This window comes from Physeter macrocephalus, chromosome 7 (assembly GCF_002837175.3).
Source record: "Physeter macrocephalus isolate SW-GA chromosome 7, ASM283717v5, whole genome shotgun sequence".
Lineage (NCBI taxonomy): Eukaryota > Metazoa > Chordata > Mammalia > Artiodactyla > Physeteridae > Physeter > Physeter macrocephalus.
Window position 1 is genome coordinate 144,538,000 of NC_041220.1, and position 25,793 is coordinate 144,563,792.

General features: G+C 42.4%; 1 protein-coding gene across 1 annotated transcript in view; it reads left to right on the plus strand.

Annotated features, from left to right (window-relative positions):
- Window positions 1-25,793, plus strand: part of POLN (DNA polymerase nu) — a 166,652-nt gene that overhangs the window by 51,687 nt on the left and 89,172 nt on the right. The window contains exons 10-14 of the mRNA XM_007114155.3: window positions 5,081-5,164; window positions 5,477-5,572; window positions 13,467-13,523; window positions 14,417-14,470; window positions 15,087-15,152. Coding sequence (XP_007114217.1) covers window positions 5,081-5,164; window positions 5,477-5,572; window positions 13,467-13,523; window positions 14,417-14,470; window positions 15,087-15,152 — 357 coding nt within the window. The remainder of the gene's footprint in view (window positions 1-5,080; window positions 5,165-5,476; window positions 5,573-13,466; window positions 13,524-14,416; window positions 14,471-15,086; window positions 15,153-25,793) is intronic.

The following is a 25,793-nucleotide window of genomic DNA, read 5'->3' on the forward strand; positions in this document are numbered from 1 at the left end:
CAAAATGGATTAAAGACCTAAATGTAAGGCCAGACACTATAAAACTCTTAGAGGAAAACATAGGCAGAACACTCTGTGACATAAATCACAGCAAGAAATAGATAGCTAGTGGGAAGGAGCTGCATAGCACAGGGAGATCAGCTCGGTGCTTTGTGACCACCTAGAGGGGTGGGATACGGAGGGTGGGAGGGAGGCTCAAGAGGGAGGGCACTTCCCTGGTGGCGCAGTAGTTAAGAATCTGCCTGCCAATGCAGGGGACACGGGTTCAAGCCCTGGTATGGGGAGACCCCACATGCCACAAAGCAACTAAGCCCATGCACCACAACTACTGAGCCTGCGCTTTAGAGCCCGTGAGCCACAACTACTGAAGCCTGTGCACGTAGAGCCCGTGCTGCGCAAGAAGAGAAGCCACCATGATTAGAAGCCTGGGCACCGCAACAAAGAGTAGCCCCGACTCGCACAACTAGAGAAAGCCTGCGTGCAGTAACAGACTCCACATAGCCAAAAACAAACAAACAAACAAATAAATTTATAAAAAAAAAGAGGGACGGCATGGGGGATATATGGATACATATAGCTGATTCACTTTGTTGTACAGTGGAAACTAACAGAACATTGTAAAGCAGTTATACTCCAATAAAGATGTAAAAAAAAATTTGAGGGGTTTTCAGCTATTATTTCCTCAAATATTCTTGCTATCCTTTTCTTTCTCTTCTCCTGGGGCTCCCACAGTGTGATTGGTCTGCTTGATGGTGTCCCACAGGACCCTTAAGCTCTGTTTACTTTTCTTCAATCTTTTTTTCTTTCTGCTCCTCAGCCTCAATAATTTTCATTATTCTCTCTTCAAGTTCACTGATTCTTTCTTCTGCCTGCTCAAATCTGCCTTTGAACCCTCAAGTGACTTTTTAGTTTCAATTATCATACTTTTCAGCTCCAAAAATTTCTTTTTACATTTTCTGTCTCTTTATTAATATTTCTATTTGTTCACACATTGTTTTCTTGACTTTCTTCACATGTTTCTTTAGTTCTTTGAGCATCATTAAGATGGTTGTTTTAAAGGTGTCTGGTATATATCTGCCATTAGGTCTTTTTTTTCCGTGATAGTTTCTGTTGTTTTTTTTTTCCTTTGAATATACCATATTTTCCTGTTTCTGTGTTTGTCTTGTGATATTTTTGTTGAACATTGGACATTTGGATCTAATAATGTGGTAACTCCGGAAATCAGTTTCTCTCCTTTCCCACAGTTTGCTCTTTCTGTGTGTTATTGTTTCTGTTTATTGTCTTGGGTTTTTTTATTTGCTGTAGGTTGTCTCTGTGTTGAGGATCAACCTAAAGTATAAACCTAAGGTCTTCACAGTTCTTTTCTGAGCCTTTTCCTTGGCATGCACGGTCACTTTCTAATTTTCCCCATGTATGTGAAGTTATTTTTGAATGTCCTTGTCTTTAATATCTGGCTTCAAAGGAGAAAAAGCAAAAAATGCAGAGGGGTTAAAAAGGGCACTGGCCCTTTTAGTCCCCTGGAAGTCACTTCAGCTGGAGGGGGAGGGTCTTGCAATAATGGGGGAAGTGCAAAAACAATGGCCGCTGGCCTGTTCATCTGCACCTCTGTGATCAGAAGCAGTGATCAGAGCAGAGGCCCCCAATATCTGTACAGGGTCTTTCTTGCCCCACCAGTTCCTGCAAGCTGTGGGCAGGCTGCTCCAGAAACAGGTGCATGGCCTCCTGGCCTCGGGCCTCCTGGCTGAGGGGAGGGGGGGTGGGTAGCTTCTATGGTACTAAGAGCTGACATTGACCGAAATGAACTGCAGTTTATCATCCAGGGCTTCCCCTGGAAGCCATCAGCAGACTCCAGAGTTCCCAGATGGTTACATCAGAGGGTTCTTCCCCTGCAGTTGTTGTCCAGGTGGGAGATGGAGTCTCACCTCACAGGTGCCTCCTACTCTGCCATCTTCCCTGAATCTGCTTGGTACAAATCTTAAGTGTACAGCTTGACGTATTTTTATATATGTGCACATCCATGTAACCTCCACCCAGATCAAGGTATAGAATATTTCCAGCACCTGGAAGTCTCCTTCCTGTCCCCTCCCAGTCTGTACCCCCAGAGATAGCCATTCATCTGACCCTGTCCTTGGTGATTCTGAGCTTCATGTAAACCACACAGCATGGGCTCTTTGGTTCTGGCTCCTGTTGCTAGATAGAATCCCACATTCTATCTGGGGGATTCACCAATTTGGTTGAATGTAGCAGAAGTGCATGCCAATAAAAATTGCTTGTAGCACCTATTGTAAGAAGGGGCCGTAATTTCCTCACACCCTCTCCCACTGTTGGGCACTGTGATCGCAGTGGCTGCGACTATTCATGTGGTGTAACTATAACCTGTGGTGGATAAGAGAGCTCTTGTCTCTTGGTTTTCTATCCAGAAGTGGAATTGCTGGGTTACAGGGTATGCGTATATTTACCGATAGTAGGTACTTCCAAATAGCTCTTCAAATTGGTTATAACATTTTCTAGTCCCATTTGCTACATCCTCACCAGCGCAGTACTGTCAGTCTTTTTCACTTTAGCTATCCTGGTGGGTCTGTAGTCGCATTTCATTGTGGATTTAATTTGCATTTCCCTGGTAAGTAATAATAGTGAGCACCTTTTCATATGCTTGATGGTATTTTGGATATATTCTTTTGGGGATCCAATTTTTCAAAGAATTTGCCCATTGAAAAGTTTATGTCAACTTTTTCTTATTTACTTATAGGAATTGTTTATATATTCTGTATGTGGGTCCTTTGTAAGATATAGTGAAAGAACTTTCTCCCAGTCCAGGGTTTGACAAACAGTGGTCTATAGGCCAAATTCATCCTGTGGCCTGTTTTCATATGGCCTGAAATTAAGAATGGTTGTTGCAATTTTTAGAAAACAAACAAGAGTAGGGAAGAATATGTGACAGAGACCATATGTGACCCATAGAGTCTGAAGTATTTACTGTCTGGCCCAGTCTTTGTCTACAGCTTGTCTTTTTACTCTCAATAGCTATGTCCTTGGATGAACAGAATTTCTTCATTTTCATGAAGTCCAATGAACCATTTCTTAAATGTTTGAGAATTTTTGTGTGCTAAGTACTCTTTGTCTGCCCTCTAGTAAAGATATTCTCATGTGTTTTCTTGTATAAGCTGTATTATTTTAAGCCTATCATCCACTTCAAATTAATTTTTCTGCATGGTATAAAGTACAGTTAAGATTTTCCCTAGATGGATTTCCATTCATTTAAGCACAATTTATTAAAAGTGCCACTGTTTCCTGCACTAAGAATTACAGTAGTGTCTTTGTCATAAATCAGGTCACTGTGTATGTGTGGGTTTTTTTCTGGACTCTTTTCTGTTTTTTTGTTTTGTGTGTCTGTCCCTGTGCTAATACTCCCCTGGCTTAGTTACTGTAGGCTTATAATATGTCTTGATCTCCTACAGTCTTCCATCTTTGTTCTTCCACATGGTATTTATCAATCCAGGTTCTTCGCATTTCCATATAAAATTCTATGATCTACTTTTTAAAAACCAGCTGGGATTTTGATTGTACTTTCAATGCATGTGATAAAGGACTCATATGCAGACTATATAGAGAACTCCTGTCAATAAGAAAAAGCCACTTAACACATTTTAAAAATATTTTATTTATTTATTTGGTTGTGCCAGGTCTTAGTTGCGGCAGGTGGGCTCGTTAGTTGCAGCATGCGAGTTCTTAGTTGCAGCATGTGGGATCTAGTTCCCTGACCAGGGATCAAACCCGTGCACCCTGCATTGGGAGTGTGGAGTCTTAGCCACTGGACCACCAGGGAGGTCCCCATTATCTGTCTTTCCATGCTTTGTTCCTTGTTTTTCTTTTCATCATTTGTTCCTTTGACTATAGAATTCTGGCATACCTTAACTGAGGCCATTGCTTCTGGGTTCTTCTTTTTGCCTAGTACTATTTTTTTGTATTGTACTTGTCCTGCTCCTATTTGTAAACGTCTTTCAGTATTTCAGCCTAAAGGCAGTTCTTGTCTGATAAAGGTAGAGTGCAGATGATATTTCCTCAGAGTTGGTTGATTTAGACTCTGCTCTCTCTTTTCTTTTATAATATTTTTTTTAACATATAAATCTATCTATTTATTTTTGGCTGCATTGGGTCTTCGTTGCTGCATGTGAGCTTTCTCTAGTTGCGGCGAGCGGGGGCTACTCTTTGTTGTGGTGCACGGGCTTCTCACTGCGGTGACTTCTCTTGTTTTGGAGCATGGGCTCTAGGTGCGTGGGCTTCAGTAGTTGTGGCTTGTGGGCTCAGTGGTTGTGGCACACGGGCTTAGTTGCTCCACGGCATGTGGGTTCTTCCCAGACCAGGGCTCGAACCCGAGTCCCCTGCCTTGGCAGGTGGATTCTTAACCACTGCGCCACCAGGGGAGTCCCTATAATAATTTTTTTAAAGTCCTGGTCATGTTCTACTTTTCTTCTGACCAAAATGGTGAGGGGGTGAGGGGTTCATAAATTCAGCATGTCCTACTGCTCTGCTCAGCACCGTATTTATCAGCTGTTTCATAAGGTACCTTTGTCTTTTCCCACCTGGGCCTTCCGTGCCGCCCACCCCTTGCCCCGGGCTGTGCCCCAGTTTGTGTGGTTGTTCAGAGCGTTGTTGCTTGTTTCCGCTGCAGCTACTCCTCTGTTGGGAGGGAATGTCCTGCGTCATGATCACTGTGGTCACCATGCAGTTTGGTCCTAGCTCTTCTGCCTTGGGATACTTTGGAAGTTTTGAGGTTTATGGTTTGATGCTGCATCCGTTTACTTGTCATAATGTTCCTGGAGAATTCCTTCTTCTTTCCCTCCTTCATTTTGGTGTGTTATTTACTATTTTTACTTCTTTAAGTTTTTTTCCTTGGGTCCACTGCACTTAAGAGAGTGATTCTGAGCCTGAGTATTGCATCACGAGTCAAAATATGTATTTTGTAATGTCCATTTTGGTAAATTTTAGATTATTTTTTATTCTTACAAGATCTCATGTTGAGAAAAATAATCTTAAGTTGTGAAAACTATTAATAAGATTGTGTCTGTCACATTCATAGTCTCGTCTCAAGGAACTGGAGCAAGAAGCCCATTTTGTTGCAGGAGAACAGTTTCTTATAACGAGCAGTAATCAGCTTCGAGAGGTAAAGCTAAATTTCAGTTCTTTTATTAAATATACTTCCTGTTCAGGGGTTAAAGGGAGATTTATTCTGATTTTATAAACATTATTTTATGTGATCATTTGAAAAGTATGTAACTTGTTCATGTCTCTCACATTGAGATTCATTACTTCAAAGCCTTCACATCTAAGAAAAGTACTGAATCAGAATCTAAGCATTTTGTCACACCTAGTTGGGTGTGTCCCCTCTGGCTGGTTGCTTTAACTCTGTTACAGTGATGTTCAGGTCCTCTCAAATCTGGGACCTGCTCATCACGTGAAATGGCTTTTGTTGCAGATCCTGTTTGGCAAACTGCAGCTGCACCTGCTGCGTCCACAGGAGACTCTTCCCAAAACTGAGCTCCGGAGACACCCATCCACATCAGAAGCCGTGGTAAGGGTCGACAAGTGTCTCTCGCTCACCTAGACAATAGCACCTCCCACCACGTGCGAGTCCCTTGCAGAGCCCCGTGCTCCTGTGGTGGCACAAGCCGGCAGCAACCACCATGGAGCAGTTCCGTTCCATCACTTCCTTTCTGCGGCAGGAGAGGTGCCCCCACCCCAAGGTTGCCCTTCAGTTATGAACGAAGGACAAAGAGGCTTACGGTACAGTTTTCCAGAGGCAATAAATTGCCTTGATTTCCTGCAGAGGATAATTGGATGGAATTTTGTTCTGGAAACCAAATTCTTGACAACGTAGTCATGACTTCTTTGTTTCGTGCCCTCATAAGAGACTGGAAATGGGAAGAGTCATCAGTCTTCTCTTTTCCCCAAGTTTGTTTTAGAAAAATTTAGCTGCCCTTCCCTTGAGAGGAATGCATTTTTTAAAAGACAGGGAGTAGTAGTGAGATGCTCCTTTAATCGAATGGCAGAGTGTGCATAGATATTCAGAACCCCGTGAGTATAATGTTACCGCTGGAAGCCTGCAGCGAGGAGCTCGGCCAGTGGGCGAGAGGACACGTGTTGCTCTGGTGAGGGCCGGCTGTGGAGGCTCCAGCCCATCCTTTCTGTGCCTTGTTCGGCGCTGGATTTTGCAGCCGAGGAAAGCTTCCCTCCAGACTCCTCTGTGCACATCGCCCTTCCAGCCCCGCACTTCCTGCTCGTCTCAGCCCTGGCGGGGCACCACGCTTGCCAACTGTCCCCACCCCTGGCCCTCAGGGGCCCAGGCATCAGCCACCGAGTGAACGCCCGCCCCTGGGGCGTGCTGCTCCCTGAGAGGGACTCGCATCTTCCCTCTTCCCCAAGTCTTCCCCGCCTTGTCAGTGTCCTCCTCCTGGTCCTTGGGAGCCAGCAGTGAGCTTACGCCTGCTGGTGACTCATCACATCCAGGCAGAATGATCTTTTAAAAGTGTTGGAAAAATCATGTTGATCCCCTGCCTTCAACTTCAACGGCTTTCTTTTTTTCTTTTTTCTTTTTGGCTGTGTTGGGTCTTCGTTGCTGTGCATGGGCTTTCTGTAGTTGGGGCGAGCAGGGGCCACTCTTGGTTGCAGTGCGAGGGCTTCTCATTGCGGTGGCTTCTCTTGTTGCGGAGCACGGGCTCTAGGCATGCGGGCTTCAGTAGTTGTGGCACGCGGGCTCAGTAGTTGTGGCTCGTGGGCTCTAGAGCGCAGGCTCAGTAGTTGTGGTGCACGGGCTTTGTTGCTCCGTGGCATGTGAGATCTTCCTGGACCAGGGGTCGAACCCGTGTCCCCTGCCTTGGCAGGCAGATTCCCAACCACTGTGCCACCAGGGAAGTCTCCCAGTGGCTTTCCATGCCACTTAGAATAACATCCAAGCTCTCGAGTGTGCCTCCCCCAGGCCCGTGGGTCTGGACTTGGCCCTTCTTTGACCTCCCTCACTCCTCACTCCCAGCACCCCACTGAGCACACTTCTCACAGGCTCCTTCCTCAGTCCGGAAACTCTTCCCCCGGAGCGTACTCAGCTGGCTTCTGATTGTCAGCTTTAAGTATTGCTTCCAGAAAGGCCTCCTCTGGTCACAGGTGAGAGTAAGACGCCCAGCCACAACCTATTCCTTCACCTCGATTCGTTTTCTGCACACAACTTGGCAAAATGCTGGAGAGGGCGTGGAGAAAAGGGACCCCTCCTACACTGCTGGTGGGAAGGTAAGTTGGTGCAGCCACTGTGGAGAACAGTATGGAGGGTCCTTTAAAAACTAAAAAGAGAACTACCGTATGGTCCAGCAATCCCACTCCTGGGCATCTATCCAGAGAAAACCATGGTTAGAAAAGGTGCATGCATCCCAGTGTTCATAGCAGCACTGTTTACAATAGGCAGAACGTGGAATCAACCTAAAAGTCCATCAACAGAGGAATGGATAAAGAAGATGTGGTCCATCTATACAATGGAATATTACTCACCCATAAAAATAATGCAATAATGCCATTTGCAGCAACATGGATGGACCTAGAGACTATCATAATAAGTGAAGTAAGTCAGACAGAGAAAGGTATATATCACATGATATCACTCATATGTGGAATCTAATTTTTAAAAAATGATTTAAATGAACTTAATTTACAAAACAGAAACAGACTTACAGATATTGAAAACAAACTTATGATTACCAAAGGGGAAATGTGGGGGGGGAGGGATAAATCAGGAGCTTGGGATGAACATACACACACTACTATATTTAAGATAGAAAACCAACAAGGACCTACTGTATAGCACAGGGAACTCTATTCAGTATCCTGTGATAACCTATATGAGAAAAGAATCTCAAGAAGAAGGAATATATGTATATGTATAACCGAATTACTTTGCTGCACACCTGAAACTAATGCAACGTTGTAAGTCAACTATACTCCAATAAAATTTAAAAAATCAAAATAAAGTTACCTAGTCACTTGTTTGCTTGTTCCAGTAGGATGTAGGTTGCACAGATCAAAGACGTCATCTGACTTGTTCACCACATCCCCAGAGCCAAACGGCCTAGAACTAGCACTTGCTGGGGCTGAACTGTCGGCTGTGTGTTCGCAGAGCATGGCGAGGGCAGGGGGCAGGACCCACCTTGCTGGAGAGACTCTGGAGTGGGTTTCAACGCCGCATGGCCGTGTGCCCTCAAGTCCCAGGGGTGGCAGAACCTGGGAAAGCACACGTTTCCCCTCGGACTGTACCTGAGCTGGGGGGCTTGGCCTAATTTATTCTCCATCCGGGCCCCAGCTGGCAGTGTTGCCCTTCCCTTTGCTACTCCTTAGCTCTCCCAGACAACCAACAGCAGAAGAGAGGAAATGTGATTCTCCTCTTGTGTCGAGGTGCTTCCCTGTGCACAGAATTCGGACAACGCCCTGAATTTTTCTTCACGAAGGCATAATCAACATGAATCATATTATATTAACTTTAATCTCTTACTTAGCTGAACAAGTCACACTGTTCTGTACCTTTAAAAAGATGAAGCTGCACTAAGCAACATGTGCACATGGTTCTCAATTCAAAATCAAGGCTCCTTCTTACTCGCCTTCACCCTCCTGCTCCCTCCTCGTGGGAGGGGGTGTGGTCTTCTGGTGAGACAGACAGCCTGGAACAATTCAAGTAGGGCCCCACTGTGAGCTTAGATCTGGTCTCATTAGACTGGTTGTTAGAGTAGTTTCAGGTTCACAGCAAAATTGAGCAGAAGGTGTGGAGAAATCTCACATACCCCCCTCCCCACCCCAAACACACGCAGCCTCCTCCACCATCAACATGCCCCACCAGGGGGTACATTTGTTACAGTTGATGAACCCACTCTGACACATCGTCATTGCCCAAAGTCTGTAGTTTGCATTAGGGTTCCTTCTTGGTGTTATACAGGCTATGGGTTTGGACAAATGTGTAATGACATGTATCCACCATTAGAGTATCGAACAGAGTGGTTTCACAGCCCTAAAAAGCCTCTGTTCTCCCTATTCATCTCTCCCCTCAACCCCTGGCAACCACTGTTTTCACTGCTTCCATAGTTTTGTCTTTTCCAAAATGTCATATAGGAATGATACATTATGTAACCTTTTCAGATTTGATTCAGCTAGCAATATGCACTTAAGTTTCTTCCACGTCTTCTCATAGCTCGTTTCTTTCTAGCACAGAATCATATTCCATTGTCTGGATGGACCACAGTTTTATTTATCTATTCACCTATTGAAGGACGTCTTGGGTGCTTCCAAGTTTTAGCAGCTATGAATAAAGCTGCTGTAAAACATTTGTGTGCAGGTTTTCACGTGGACATAAGTTTCCATCTTATTTGAGTAAATAAATAGCCTGATTTCTGGATTGTATGGTAAAAGTATATTTAGTTTTGTAAGAAACCACCAGCCTGTCTTCCAGTGTGGCAGCACCATTCGGCGTTCCCACCGGCAGTGGTGAGAGTTCCTGCTTCTCCACATCCTCGCCAGCAGGTGGCGCTGTCAGTGTCCTGGATTGTGGCCGTTCTGACAGGCATTAGCTATGTTTTAAAAAGACCACTCTCATCTCTGGTTGGAGAATGGAGGAGTCCCATTAATAGGCTGTCGCTGCAGTGTAGGCACTGCTGGCTCAGTGTCCAGGCGATGGCAGTGAGGATGGAGCAGAGCAGACACACGCTCAGAGCATTTTGAGAACAGAAAGGAGCTTCTCTGAGTGTGAGTTCATGAGTGTGAATGCAGAGTAATTCCTGGTTTCCTTAGTTGTGCACCTGAGCAGATAGTGATGGCCGCTGCCCAGGGAAAACCAAGAGAGGAACAGTTTACGGGGGCTGGGGGTCAAGTGTTCAGCCTTGGACTTGTGAAGACAGATGTGTGCACAAAACATCGATACAGAGCAGTTGGGTCTGTGAGGAGAAGTCCTGTGCTAGAGATGTACACCTGGAAGTAGTTGGCCCTGGGATGGTGGTCCTCTACCCTGGCAGGAGCTTTGGAAAAACACTCATGCCCAGGCCCACCACTGATCCACAAAATCAGAGTCTGTGGGCTGCGTGGCCCAGTCCGGACATTTTTTTTTTTTTTATGGATTAGTCTTGCTTAATAATGCCTTATCTATCTATCTATCTATCTATCTATTTATTTATTTATTTATTGCTGAGTTGGGTCTTTGTTGCTGCACGTGGGCTTTCTCTAGTTGCGGTGAGCGGGGGCTACTCTTCGTTGTGGTGCATGGGCTTCTTGTCGTGGTAGCTTCTCTTGTTGCAGAGCACGGGCTCTAGGCGTGCGGCCTTCAGCAGTTATGGCGCGCGAGGGCTTCAGCAGTTGTGGCTCACGGGCTCTAGAGCACAGGCTCAGTAGTTGTGGCACACGGGCTTAGTTGCTCCGCGGCATGTGGGATCTTCCGGGACCAGGGCTCGAACCCGTGTCCCCTGCATTGGCAGGCGGATTCTTAACCACTGCGCCACCAGGGAAGCCCCGGACATGTTTTTGAAGCTCCCCCGCTGATTCTAGAAGCAGCCAGCACTGATAACCACAGAACTGAACTCTGAGAAAGTGACATTTAGGGGTCAGAGAGAGAAGAGGTGCCAAGCGGAGGCTATGGAACGACCGCAGAGAGAGAAGGGAGCTGAGAAGAATGTGGGGTCAGGAGCCAACAGAGGGAGCGTTTGATAAAGCTTGTAGAGCGGCAACGGCCACGGCACTCTGCCTCTGATCATGAACCAGCGCGGCAGGGCTTTATCCAAAGCGTTATGAGATCAAACACTTCATCCTTTTCAAGTGTTCTCAGACAGCTCGATTCGAGATATACAGGGAGACTGCGGTTAGAAAGTTATTTTGTGAGTAAGGTATCAGGATAAAGAGAGTTAGTTGATCTTAAGCAGTTTTCTTGGCTAAGTATTTTCATGCACTTTCATCCCGCTAGGGATAGCTTTTCTGAGAAACTGCAGTTCTGGATTACACCGAGGCAGGAGTCCTCCCCCTGGGTAGAGCCTGCTCCGAGGACACCAGTGTTGGCCCTCCTGTTTATGTTCCTATGGCTGGCCAGGACTCCATGACCTCAGTCTATTAAATAGAGAGTGATGCAGTTCCGTGGCTCATGCTAGTACATTAAAGTTATGTCATCAGTTCTCCCCCAAGTTGATTTATAGATTCAAAATGATCCTAACTAATACCCTAGCAGGAACTTTTGGTAGAAATTGGCAAGCTGAATCCCAAATTTGTATGGAAATGCAAAAAACGAAGAAGAGCCAAGATAGTCTTGGGAAAAAGCACTATTGAAGCACTTAGTCTGTTGGATATCAAGACTAATGAAGCAATAGAAATTATGAGGAATTAATTCATCAGTAAGAAGTAGTGTCTATTCAAGGATAAGCAAATAGACCAACGGTCCAGGATAGGGAAGCTACAAACAGACCTGCACATGTGTGTATAAAGTGCATGTTCTCTGAGAGGGAGGGCTCATTACATAAGGGGCCAGTGCATCCTGACCCCTGTTTCACACCATATACAAAAATAAATTTCAAATGAATTGTATATCTAAATATAAAGAGTAAAACAAAGATTGTAGAAGATACCATAAGAGAATATCTTCAAGGCCTTGAGGTAGTTAAAAATCCTTAAACAGGACACAAGATGCATCAACCATAAAGGAAGAGATTGATCAATTGGGCAATAGTAAAATTAAGAATTTCCATTTATGAAAAGACACTATTGGACTTCCCTGGTGGCACAGTGGTTATGAATCCGCCTGCCAATGCAGGGAACACGGGTTCGATCCCCGGTCCGGGAAGATCCCACATGCCGCAGAGCAACTAAACCCGTGCACCACAACTACTGAGCCTGCGCTCTAGAGCCCACGAGCCACAACTACTGAGCCCGTGCGCCACAACTACTGAAGCCCGCGTGCCTAGAGCCCGTGCGCCACAACAAGGGAAGCCACCGCAGTGAGGAGCCCGCGCACCTGCAACGAAGAGCAGCCCCCGCTCGCCGCAACTAGAGAAAGCCCGCGTGCAGCAGCGAAGACCCAGCACAGCCAAAAGTAAATAAAACTTTAAAAAATAAATAAATAAAAAAGACACTATTAAACAAATAAAAGAACAAGCCGCAGAGGGGTAGAAGATATTTCCACTAAATATAGCCAACTAAAGAAAACCCTGTCCAGAAAAATGAATTCCTACAAATCAAGAAGGAAAAGACATACAAACCAACGTTTTAAATGACAAAAAACAAAACAAAAAAAAACATGAACAGGGTTTAATGAAAGGAGATATACAATTAGTCAATAAACATTTGAATCATGTCTGACTTTATTAGTCAGGGAAATACACACTAAAACTACATTGAAATGTCACTTCACATTTGCCAGAATGGCTAAAATTGAGACCTAGGAGAACATGTGTTGGCGAAGATGTGGAACAAGGAGAACCTTCATGCGCTGCTGGTGGGGACAAAAACCATTGTGTTTACCGTGGAGAACTGGCTGGTATCAGCTCTGCTACAGGCGACCCAGCGTCTCTCTCCCCTTTACGTACATGTTCAACAGAACTGTGGACGTGTGTTAACCAAAATCTGTGTACCAGAATGTTCACAGCAGCACTCTTTGTAATAGCCCTGCAGTGGAAACAGCACACATGTCCATCAGGGGTGGAATGGATAAATAACTGTCCTGCATTCAAATAATTCCATACAGCAGTGCAAGTAAATCATACAACAAGGACCAACCTTAAAACCAGAATGTTGAACAAAAGAAGCCACACCCAGAGTACCTATCCTAGTCCATTGATACAAAGCTCAAAAACTGGAATAAGTGGTCTTGCTGGTGGAGGCCAGGGGGCTGGTTACCTCTGGCGGAGGGCCAGAGGCCTGCTTGGGAACCTGGGATGTTCCCTCTGGGTGGCAGTACCCAGGTGTGTTCATTTTGTGATAATTTAACAAACCGTGTTTACATTATCTTGTACTTTATGTATGTTGTATTTTGACTTTTAAAAATTAAATATAAAACCCATAGTCATATTCCAGTGTTACCTCCCCGACTTTATGCTCAGATAACTGTGATTCAGATGTTGGGTGTTCCTAAACTATTGAGTTACACATTTGTAGGCATTTTCCTAGTTTACTGTCCTACATGGTATTTTACATGCCCTGGATTTAGATTTCAGGAATTTAAATCTCAAGAGGAATCTTATTTCCGAGCTCATGTGAAGTGCCTTTAGCTCCCAAGTGTACAATAATGATTGTGTAAGGGATTAAAATTAAGACACTTGATAAACTGAGTTTATTATGAGTCTTCATTTTGGGAAATATGCTCAAGATAGACCATTTATTATTAGGACTCTTCCAGCTGAAAATAAGTGTTTGAAATGTTAAAATTAAATGAAGGAATTATATTGGTGATATTTATTCTTATTTTTTAGTTAAATGCTCTGCAAGACCTTCATCCATTACCCAAAATAATTTTGGAATATAGGCAGGTAAGTTAGATTTTTTTTTTTGTCAGCAAGTTGGTAATGAAGGGGGCCCATATGGCACCGTCTCTGTTCACAAAATCCATCATCACTGAAGTAGCCCTGACAGTGTCCTAAAGGGAATGCAGTTTGTTCACGTTGACCTCATATTAGCACTGCTTCTTGTACCCAGACATGATATTCCTCAGGTCTGCAAACAGCCCTGCTGTGAATCAGAGGAGTCGTAAATGGAAGAGGACAAACAAAAATTCTGAAGGAAGTTATTTGGTGTGTCATCCTTGTGTAGCCACAGTGTGACTTAGGCTTCCATCAGCGCCGCGTTCAGAAGCCTGTCACACAAGCCTCCTCCCTCTCCCGGCCTGGTGGTGTTTTATCATCTCACATTGACACTTACTGACTTGTGGACATGCCCCTCTCTCTAGCTATGCTTCTAGCTCCTCCTGTTTTCCCCATTCACATACCTGCCATCTGTTCACAGGTATGACTTGCTGCCGCTCGGACCATTGTTATTTACTGCTGTTGTCCTTGTTAGGGCTGGGCAGCTGTGTGTGCGTGGGATTGGGTGTGGGGGGTAAATGGTAGCGTCTGAACTAAAAGAGGCCCCACGGGGGACACTGGGTGCCGGGACTTGGGAACTCTCCCTTTATCTTTGCAACTTTTCTGTAAAAAGAATTATTCCAGGACAAAGTTTATTTTAAAAGGGGTAGGGTGACGTCTTTCTCTGTTGGTCATTGTTATTTAATTCTGGGCACCACATAAGGCCATTTCAGGGCCTCCTGGAGTCACCTGAGGTGACATCAGTGACACATGCCCAGCACTCTGTGAGACACTGCTTTGACACTTGTTCCTAATTTAAACACTTAAACACAGAAAGTGATTACTTTTGTCTTGTAATCTAGGTTCACAAGATCAAGTCAACCTTTGTAGATGGATTACTAGCTTGCATGAAAAAGGTAACTAAAGCTAAGAAAAAAGATATCATGATTGGGAATGTGGCTTACACATGGGTTCAGATACATGTAGAATTTCTTTAAATAATCTAATATTCTTGAAACTATGAACCATGATTTTGTTATCATTTAGGTCTATAGCATAAGTTGACATTATACCTTAAAATCTCATATTCATGTGGAAGCTCTACTGCTGACCACGTGCTTTCACATCTGTTATCGCATCTCTTTTCCGTAGTCATTTGAGGGACATGTTGTTTTAGTTCACGCATGAGGAGTCTGCAGTCAGAGGTGTTCTGTGACTTGTCTGCGGCCACACAGCAAATGACAGCCCCAGTCTGGGGTGCACAGCCCCACCTTGAGTCCACGCTGAGACCCCCACGGCACGTCAGCCCACGTGTCCTACTGCAGCTTCTGCACAGCCTGGGGGAGGATCTCCTTCACCCTGATCACATGCAGGAGTTTGTAACCCCAAGGACATTTGGGTTGGGAGTTTAGGGCCCATGGCTCCTGGTTCTCTGGACGGGAGCGGTGAGCTTTGTGTGCTGCAGGGGCCAGCGTGTTTGTGACTTCACACGGCACTGTCAGAGCATAAGCTGATTCTTTCCAACTGATAAAGGGCTCCGTTTCCTCCACGTGGAACCAGACTGGAACTGTGACCGGAAGACTGTCAGCCAAGCATCCTGTAAGTTAGCTCTTGTTAAATGCCTGTTTCTGTGTCGGGACTGCAGTTTTGCCTAGATGTGTGTTTGTCTGTGCACTTTTTGTTTGTAAGAGGAGACCCCATACTGATAGGCTGTGGAGTTTTTTCTGTTTATTAATTCAGCCCGTGTTCATTTAGCACATATTATGTTTTTTTGTGTGTTTTTTTCGTGTTTTCTTTTTTAAATTTTTATGGTAGTGTATGTATGTCCGTGCCACTCTCTCACTTTGTCCCAGCTTACCCTTCCCCCTCCGTGTGTCCTCAAGTCCGTGCTCTAGTAGCACATACTATGTTTTGGGCCCCTAGTGGGGGATCAGGACACTACACGTGTGAAGTGTTGAGTTAGTGGGGGGGTCTTCACGCCCAGAGAGGTGCGCACTCGTGCTGAGGCAGGAGGGACGGACACCCCTTCCCGCCCCATTCTTCGTTTTCAGATTTGTACTCGACAGGTGGCTTCCCCAGGTGGCTTTCTCTAGTTGCGGCGAGCGGGGGCTACTCTTCGTTGCGGTGCGCGGGCTTCTCATTGCGGTGGCTCCTCTTGTTGCAGAGCACAGGGTCTAGGTGCACGGGCTTCAGTAGTTGTGGAACACGGGCTCAGTAGTTGCAGCTCACGGGCTTAGTTGCTCTGCGGCATGTGGGATCTTCCTGGACCAGGGCTCGAACCTGTGTCCTCTCCAGATTATCTGTTGCTGAGCTTTATTCTCTTCCAGAAATTTCTCACGTCTCTGGCTTGCCGGTAGCACTCCTCCCAGGTTTTCTGGGATGCTGTAGTTTTACCTATTTATTTTTCTGTTATTTCAGTTGAATTTTTTGAAAAAGGAGATAAACGTCATGTGTGCATTTGGCCCCCAGTGTACATCATCATTTTAACAGCTGCGTTGCACTCTACTTAGTGGCTGTCCCTACTGAGGGTCATTTAGATCGTTTTCAGTTGTAATTATTTTATATGTGCCATAAACTTACTTGTACAAATATTTTTGGTATGTTTTTCTGTTGATTTCCATAGCATAAATTCCTGGAGATGGAACTTCTGAGTCAAAGTATATGTGTATTTTTAAGGCTTTGCATTGCCAGATTGTCCTCCAGAGAAAAAAAATTTTACGTTCCCAATCAATTTGTAAAATGTTTGGTTCCCTACATCCTTGCCAGTACAGGGAGTCTTCATTTTGATTACTAGTTCATGGCTTGATCTTTAAATATCTGTTCCTTTAAACATTAAGTGAGGTTGACTATATAAAAGTTATTCTTCTGGGAGTTGTCTGTTCATGTCATTTCGCACATGTCTCTGGAGGATGTATTTTTTTTTTCTGTAGGTATGGAACAGTTCTTTATAGAATAAAGATCAACCCTTTGTAAAATACTGAATTCTTTTTCTCCATTTTTCTTTTGCCCCTTAATTTTTAAAATATATGTTTGCTATACTTAAAATGGCTTTTTCATTATACAAATAATATATAATTCTAAAGAATTCAAGCAATAGATAAAAATATAAATAACAAAGTAAAAGTCACCTGAAATGCCACATCATTAACATTTTAGTGACCATACTCTATTTCTTTATGCACACACGTATGTGCATATGCACTCACATGTGCACACACATTTACGTGACTGGGGTTATATCATACGTGTTTTTTTTATTGCAGACACTCCCTCACCACACCCATATCTCAGCCCCTTACCCTCAGGCCCAGTGCCATTGGAAGCTCATGTCAGCCGCCTAGAGTGTGTACATCCACATTTTCCTCCAGACTTATAATAAAATCTTATACAGACCCATATGTATGTATGTATCTATCTATCTATCTATATATATATATACAGAGACACGAAATGACTTTGTCATTCTTATTGTACAGAATTCGAATTTTATTTTTCTACCTCTCGCTTTTCTCTCTCAGCAACAGCTCGTGGAATCCCTGCAGTTCCTCTGACAGGGTCCTGTTTCACCTTTTTAAAAAATTGAAGTATAGTTAACTTGCAATATTATATCAGTTTCAGGTGTACTACATAGTGATTTGATATTTTAACATTACGCACCATACAGCGTTATCACACTATTATTGACTATATTCCCTGTGCTGCACATTACATCCCTGTGAGTTATTTTAAAATAAATGCCCTGTTTCTCCATGTTCCTCTTGGAGTTGGGACCATCTTTCTTCTTTCCTGGTGTCAATGGAAATAATTAATTAACAATCTAAAATAGGATAGAAAAGAGTTCTGTTTGACCCAAACTGAGGACTATAGCCCAGGAGACACAGATTCAAGAAGCACTTGAGTTGCGTTCTGTCAGACTACAAAATGGGGGAGGTGTATGAAGGCAAAAAACTCAAGGTTGCAGTTAGTTACATGAGTTGTCTATAGGGAATTATAATTGGATGTGGCAAGAAGTAAGGGTGCTTGTTAAGCATGGATTGGTTGGGGTCTGAAATGGTTGCATAGTTACAAGCGGGGGTCGGGGGGGACCTTGAGACCATAAGGTTGCAGCTGGCAGCTGCTAGCAGATATGGTTTTGAGAATGGCTGGTGGTGTCCTTGAGCTTTATACAGTTCAGGAAATTCACATTCTCAGTGATGTAGGGATGTGTCTGAAACCACATCCACACTGGCCACCCAACTTCATCCTGGTTGCCTGAACCACAGTTGCCCCATTTTGATTTCTAAATGCATTCTTTTCTGTACTGGTTAAAGCAGATGTACAATGCCTGTTTGACAGGCCATAAGACAGGCTGTGCTAGTTAGCATAAAGTTCAAGCCAAATCATCTGTAAGCCAGGATGACTTCTCAGTATGTGAAAATTTCTTCCATCACCTGATATAGGCATTCAGTGATATAAATTTACTCCCAGGTACTGCTTTCTGGCATTCAGTAAATTCTGGTCTGTTGTATTTCACTTTCATTTAGTTCAGAATCTTTTCTAGTATGTCTTCTTTGACCCATGGGCTATTTAGAAGTTTGTTACTTAGTTTCCAAGTAATTGGTGATTTTCCAGTTATCTAACTGTTACTGATTTCTAATGTAATTTCACTGTGGTCAAAGGATATACTCTGCATGGCTTGAATCCTTTTAAATTTATTCAGACTTGTTTTCTTGCCCAGAAAATGGTCTATCTTGGTAACTGTTCCATGTGCACTTGAAAAGAATGTTCATTCTGTTAATGTGGGTGGAATGTTTTATAAATACCAATTAGATCAAGTTGGTGCTGTCCAAGTCTACTATATCCCTGCTGGTTTTCTGTCTGATTGTTCAATCCATTGTTGAGAGAAGGGTATTGAAGTCTGCAGCACAATTGTGGAATTTTCATTTTCTCCTTACAGTTCTACCTCTTCTATATCCTTGTAGTTTTTGCTCTTTTATAAGGAGCAGAAACATTAAGGATTTTGTCCGCCTGATGAATTTACCCTTTTATTTCTATGAAATTCCCTTTTTATCCCTGGTAATATTTATTTGCTCTGAAATATATTTTGTCTAATATTAAAATATTAGTTTAAAAATAATTAACAAAATACATCAAAGATAATTTTAGAAATAATAAAATTAATAAAAATGTAATTTAATATTAATGTTAAAATAGCCACTGCAGTTTTCTTTTGACTAGTGTTAGCAGGGCATTTTCCATCCTTTTACTTTTAAACTATCTCATTATATATAAAGTACATTTATTGTAGGAAGTATGTAATTGGTCTTGCTTTATTATCCATTTTGATAATATCTGCCTTTTGATTAGGATGTTCAGTCCATTTACATTTTTTTTGAATTTTATTTTATTTATTTTTTTATACAGCAGGTTCTTATCAGTCCATTTACATTTATTGTGATTATTCATAGGATTAGATTTAAGTCTATTATCTTGCTATGTGTTTTATATTTATCCCAATTGTTCTTTGTCTCCCTTTTCCTCTTTTTCTGCCTTCTTTTGGATTGAGTTTTTTAATGATTCTCTTTTATCTTTTTTGATGTATTAGCTGTAACTCTTTGTTTTGTTATTTTAGTGGTTAATTTAGGGTTCACAGCCTACAACTTTAACTTACCACAGTCTACCTTCAAGTAGTTGTGTCATCCCATATATAGTATTGTATAAGAACCTTACACTAGTACAGTCCCATTTCTCCTCCTGGCCTTTGTGCTATGATTGTCTTTTATTTTACTTTATATATGTTATAAATTCCACAATATATTTTATTTTTGTTTAAATAGTCCATATCTCTTAAGTAGATTTAAATAATAAGAAAAATCTTGAATATTTGCCCATGTAAATTTTCAGTGCTCCTCATTTCCTTGTGTACATCCAGATTTCTACTTGGTATCATTTTCCTTCTGCCTAAAGGATACCCTTTAACATTTCTTATACTGTGGGTTTGCTGTTGATGAATTCTTTCAGCGTTCGTAGGTCTGAAAATATCTTTATTTCACCTTTGTTTTTAAAAGTTATCTTTGTGAGGTATAAAATTCTCAAATTCTCAGTTGAAAGTTTTTTCTTTCAATACCTTGAAGATGTTACTTCACTCTCTTCTCTCATTGTTTCTGCTGAGAAATCTGTCATCATTATCTTCATTTCTCCATCTGTAATGTGTCTTTTTTTTTCTGGCTGTTTTTAACGTTTTCTCTTAATCACTACTTTTGAGAAATTTGATTATGATGTACCTTGGTGTAACTTTTTCATGTTTCTATGTTTCAGTTTCTTGGCTCTGTGGGTTTATAGTTTTAATCAAATTTGTAAAATTATCGGCAATTATTTATTCACGTACTTTTTGTGTTACTTCTCTCTCCTCTCCTCTGGAACTCCATTTATAATTACATATAGTAGGTCACTTGTATTTGTCTCATAGCTCACTGAAACTCATTTTTCCTCTTTTCCTGGGATATTTTTCCTGTTTCAATTCGGATAGTTTCTATTGTTATATCCTATAGTTCACTAATCTTTTCTTTTGTCATGTCAAATCTGTTGTTAATCCCATTGAGTATCTTTTCCACGTTAATTATATGTTACAGTTTTCATTTCTAGAAATTTACTTTGGATCTTTTTTATGCCATCCATGTCTCTACTTCATCTTTAATATATTGGATACAGTTGTAATAACTGTTTCAATGTCCTTGTCTGTAATTTCAACATCTGTGTCCATTATAGGTTAGTTTCAGTAGATGATTACTCTAATTAGGACTCCATTTTCCTGCTTCCTTGTATGCGTGGTCATCTTTGTTAGGGTACCAGACATTGTGGATTTTACATTATTGGGTGATGGAACTTTATGCATTCCTGTAAATATCCTGAGCTTTGCTCTGGGTTAGGTTACTTGGAAACAGTTTTTTCCTTTCTGGTCTTGGTTTTATGATTTGTTGGGCAGGCCCAGAGAAGTGCTTCTTATAAAACTAATTATTCCCCATCCTTGAGGAAAGACCTTCTGAGTATTCTACCTATTGTCTATAGATTATGAGTTTTCTAAGAATGGCTGATGGGGGACTTCCCTGGTGGTCCAGTGGGTAAGACTCCACTCTCCCAATGCGGGGGGCCGGGATTCAATCCCTGGTTGGGGAACTAGATCCTGCATGCATGCCGCAACTAAGAGTTTGCATGCTGCAACTAAGGAGTCTGCATGCTGCAGCTAAGAAGTCCACATGCCACAACTAAGAAGCCTGTATGCCTCAACTAAAAGATCCCGCGTGCCACAACTAAGACCTGGTGCAGCCAAAGTATAAATAAATGAATAAATAAATAAATAAAGAGCTTAAAAAAAAAAAAAAGAATGGCTGGTGGGAACAGGAGACTTTCCTGCCCCTTTGTGAGTGTTGTACACAGTTTCCAACCCCTTTAGATGGCTTTTTCCCAGCCTTTGGTAGTTTTCTCACAGGCATGCACTCATCAGTTCTCTGCTAGATACTCAGCTCTCTGCTGGGCTCAAGAAAATGATGATTTTATAGATGATCTGTCTTTTCTAATTATTAGGGTGCTTTTCAATTGTATACTTCCCAGGTGGAAGTAGAAGCTCCCATCTAATAATTTTTAATCCACCTAAAACCCTGCATTCTTTCTGTCCTCTTCACCTCGGAGAGTACATTAATCAGTATTTGTTTTATCAGAACCTCAGTCTTGTGTCCCTCTGAGGTAGTCCCCGAACTCCCCCTTCGTGATGCTTATTGCATTGTGTTTTAACTGCCTGTTTATTTCTGTGTACCTCACTGGATTGTAAATTTCATGAGAACAGGGACCTTTCCCGCCTGCTTCACCGACTATTTCCAGGCCTGGCTCTGTACCTGGAACACAGTAGGCGCCAAGTTTTTATTGAATGAAAAACTGGATGTGTGATCCACTCTCAAGTCGTCTTCCAGTGTCTCAGGGTCACCTGGTTCAGGACATCATCGAGATGGCAGCGTGTTGACAATGGGGGCCAAACCCTTCCCCGTGCTGGACCATCACGCCTTCGTCCCTGGCCTGAGTTGGTCATGGGTCTCCTGTTGGTCTAGATTCCCCTCTTCCCCTGCCTCCGATACTTCAGGGGTCATGCCTGTCAGTCTGTTTCGTGCATCCCTGTCATGCCTATTGTGTTTTTACAAGACCTTCTCCTGGGAAGGTGCCGAGCACCTGCCAGGAGCCGCATTCTTACCATCTCTTCATCATCTAATACCTCCTTATCAGGCATGGCTTTAGATGTCCCTTCTAATGTTTCCACGTCGACAACGCCAGTTTTTGTCAATGCCTTCATTTCACTGCAGTGCCATTCGCGGTACTGGCTGAGAATTTATCAACATTTTGTAATTCAAAATATCTGGCCTTTCACATTGTACTTTTGTGAATTCTCTAGTATCCAGAGTCCTCATTCTTCTTCTAGGTTAGTGTTTAAAAAAATTTTTTAATGTTACAGTTTTAAAAATGTATTGATTGGAAATGGTAAAATCCAGCCATTATTTAGTTGGATTTTTGCTTTAGTTCCTTTGTGAGTCTTTTCTCTTTTTTTCACATCTTTATTGGAGTATAATTGCTTTACAATGGTGTGTTAGTTTCTGCTCTATAACAAAGTGAATCAGTTATACATATACATATGTTCCCAATTCTTTCAGCGTTCGTAGGTCTGAAAATATCTTTATTTCACCTTTGTTTTTAAAAGTTATCTTTGTGAGGTATAAAATTCTCAAATTCTCAGTTGAAAGTTTTTTCTTTCAATACCTTGAAGATGTTACTTCACTCTCTTCTCTCATTGTTTCTGCTGAGAAATCTGTCATCATTATCTTCATTTCTCCATCTGTAATGTGTCTTTTTTTTTCTGGCTGTTTTTAACGTTTTCTCTTAATCACTACTTTTGAGAAATTTGATTATGATGTACCTTGGTGTAACTTTTTCATGTTTCTATGTTTCAGTTTCTTGGCTCTGTGGGTTTATAGTTTTAATCAAATTTGTAAAATTATCGGCAATTATTTATTCACGTACTTTTTGTGTTACTTCTCTCTCCTCTCCTCTGGAACTCCATTTATAATTACATATAGTAGGTCACTTGTATTTGTCTCATAGCTCACTGAAACTCATTTTTCCTCTTTTCCTGGGATATTTTTCCTGTTTCAATTCGGATAGTTTCTATTGTTATATCCTATAGTTCACTAATCTTTTCTTTTGTCATGTCAAATCTGTTGTTAATCCCATTGAGTATCTTTTCCACGTTAATTATATGTTACAGTTTTCATTTCTAGAAATTTACTTTGGATCTTTTTTATGCCATCCATGTCTCTACTTCATCTTTAATATATTGGATACAGTTGTAATAACTGTTTCAATGTCCTTGTCTGTAATTTCAACATCTGTGTCCATTATAGGTTAGTTTCAGTAGATGATTACTCTAATTAGGACTCCATTTTCCTGCTTCCTTGTATGCGTGGTCATCTTTGTTAGGGTACCAGACATTGTGGATTTTACATTATTGGGTGATGGAACTTTATGCATTCCTGTAAATATCCTGAGCTTTGCTCTGGGTTAGGTTACTTGGAAACAGTTTTTTCCTTTCTGGTCTTGGTTTTATGATTTGTTGGGCAGGCCCAGAGAAGTGCTTCTTATAAAACTAATTATTCCCCATCCTTGAGGAAAGACCTTCTGAGTATTCTACCTATTGTCTATAGATTATGAGTTTTCTAAGAATGGCTGATGGGGGACTTCCCTGGTGGTCCAGTGGGTAAGACTCCACTCTCCCAATGCGGGGGGCCGGGATTCAATCCCTGGTTGGGGAACTAGATCCTGCATGCATGCCGCAACTAAGAGTTTGCATGCTGCAACTAAGGAGTCTGCATGCTGCAGCTAAGAAGTCCACATGCCACAACTAAGAAGCCTGTATGCCTCAACTAAAAGATCCCGCGTGCCACAACTAAGACCTGGTGCAGCCAAAGTATAAATAAATGAATAAATAAATAAATAAAGAGCTTAAAAAAAAAAAAAAGAATGGCTGGTGGGAACAGGAGACTTTCCTGCCCCTTTGTGAGTGTTGTACACAGTTTCCAACCCCTTTAGATGGCTTTTTCCCAGCCTTTGGTAGTTTTCTCACAGGCATGCACTCATCAGTTCTCTGCTAGATACTCAGCTCTCTGCTGGGCTCAAGAAAATGATGATTTTATAGATGATCTGTCTTTTCTAATTATTAGGGTGCTTTTCAATTGTATACTTCCCAGGTGGAAGTAGAAGCTCCCATCTAATAATTTTTAATCCACCTAAAACCCTGCATTCTTTCTGTCCTCTTCACCTCGGAGAGTACATTAATCAGTATTTGTTTTATCAGAACCTCAGTCTTGTGTCCCTCTGAGGTAGTCCCCGAACTCCCCCTTCGTGATGCTTATTGCATTGTGTTTTAACTGCCTGTTTATTTCTGTGTACCTCACTGGATTGTAAATTTCATGAGAACAGGGACCTTTCCCGCCTGCTTCACCGACTATTTCCAGGCCTGGCTCTGTACCTGGAACACAGTAGGCGCCAAGTTTTTATTGAATGAAAAACTGGATGTGTGATCCACTCTCAAGTCGTCTTCCAGTGTCTCAGGGTCACCTGGTTCAGGACATCATCGAGATGGCAGCGTGTTGACAATGGGGGCCAAACCCTTCCCCGTGCTGGACCATCACGCCTTCGTCCCTGGCCTGAGTTGGTCATGGGTCTCCTGTTGGTCTAGATTCCCCTCTTCCCCTGCCTCCGATACTTCAGGGGTCGTGCCTGTCGGTCTGTTTCGTGCATCCCTGTCATGCCTATTGTGTTTTTACAAGACCTTCTCCTGGGAAGGTGCCGAGCACCTGCCAGGAGCCGCATTCTTACCATCTCTTCATCATCTAATACCTCCTTATCAGGCATGGCTTTAGATGTCCCTTCTAATGTTTCCACGTCGACAACGCCAGTTTTTGTCAATGCCTTCATTTCACTGCAGTGCCATTCGCGGTACTGGCTCAGAATTTATCAACATTTTGTAATTCAAAATATCTGGCCTTTCACATTGTACTTTTGTGAATTCTCTAGTATCCAGAGTCCTCATTCTTCTTCTAGGTTAGTGTTTAAAAAAATTTTTTAATGTTACAGTTTTAAAAATGTATTGATTGGAAATGGTAAAATCCAGCCATTATTTAGTTGGATTTTTGCTTTAGTTCCTTTGTGAGTCTTTTCTCTTTTTTTCACATCTTTATTGGAGTATAATTGCTTTACAATGGTGTGTTAGTTTCTGCTCTATAACAAAGTGAATCAGTTATACATATACATATGTTCCCATATCTCTTCCCTCTTGCGTCTCCCTCCCTCCCACCCTCCCTATCCCACCCCTCTAGGTGGTCACAAAGCACCGAGCTGATCTCCCTGTGCTGTGCAGCTGCTTCCCACTAGCCATCCACTTTACATTTGGTAATGTATGTATGTCAGTGCTACTCTCTCACTTTGTCCCAGCTTCCCCTTCCCGCCGTGTGCCCTCAAGTCTGTTCTCTACATCTGCATCTTTATTCCTGCCCTGCCACTAAGTTCATCAGTACTGCTTTTTAAAATTCCGTATATGTGTGTTAGCATATGGTGTTTGTTTTTCTCTTTCTGACTCACCTCACTCTGTATGACAGACTCTAGGTCCATCCACCTCACTACAAATAACTCAATTTTGTTTCTTTTTACTGATGAGTAATATTCCATTGTATATATGTGGCACATCTTCTTATCCATTCATCTGTCGATGGACACTTAGGTTGCTTCCATGTCCTAGGAATGTCCTGGCTATTGTAAATAGTACTGCAGTAAACATTGTGGTACATGTCTCTTTTTGAATTATGGTTTTCTCAGGGTATATGCCCAGTAGTGGGATTGCTGGGTCATATGGTAGTTCTATTTGTAGTTTTTTAAGGAACCTCCATACTGTTCTCCATAGTGGCTGTATCAATTGACATTCCCACCAACAGTGCAAGAGGGTTCCCTTTTCTCCACACCCTCTGCAGCACTTATTGTTTGTAGATTTTTTGATGATGGCCATTCTGACCGGTATGAGGTAATACCTCATTGTGGTTTTGATTTGCATTTCTCTAATGATTAGTGATGTTGAGCATCTTTTCATGCATTTGTTGGCCATCTGTATGTCTTCTTTGGAGAAATGTCTATTTAGGTCTTCTGCCCATTTTTGGATTGGGTTGTTTG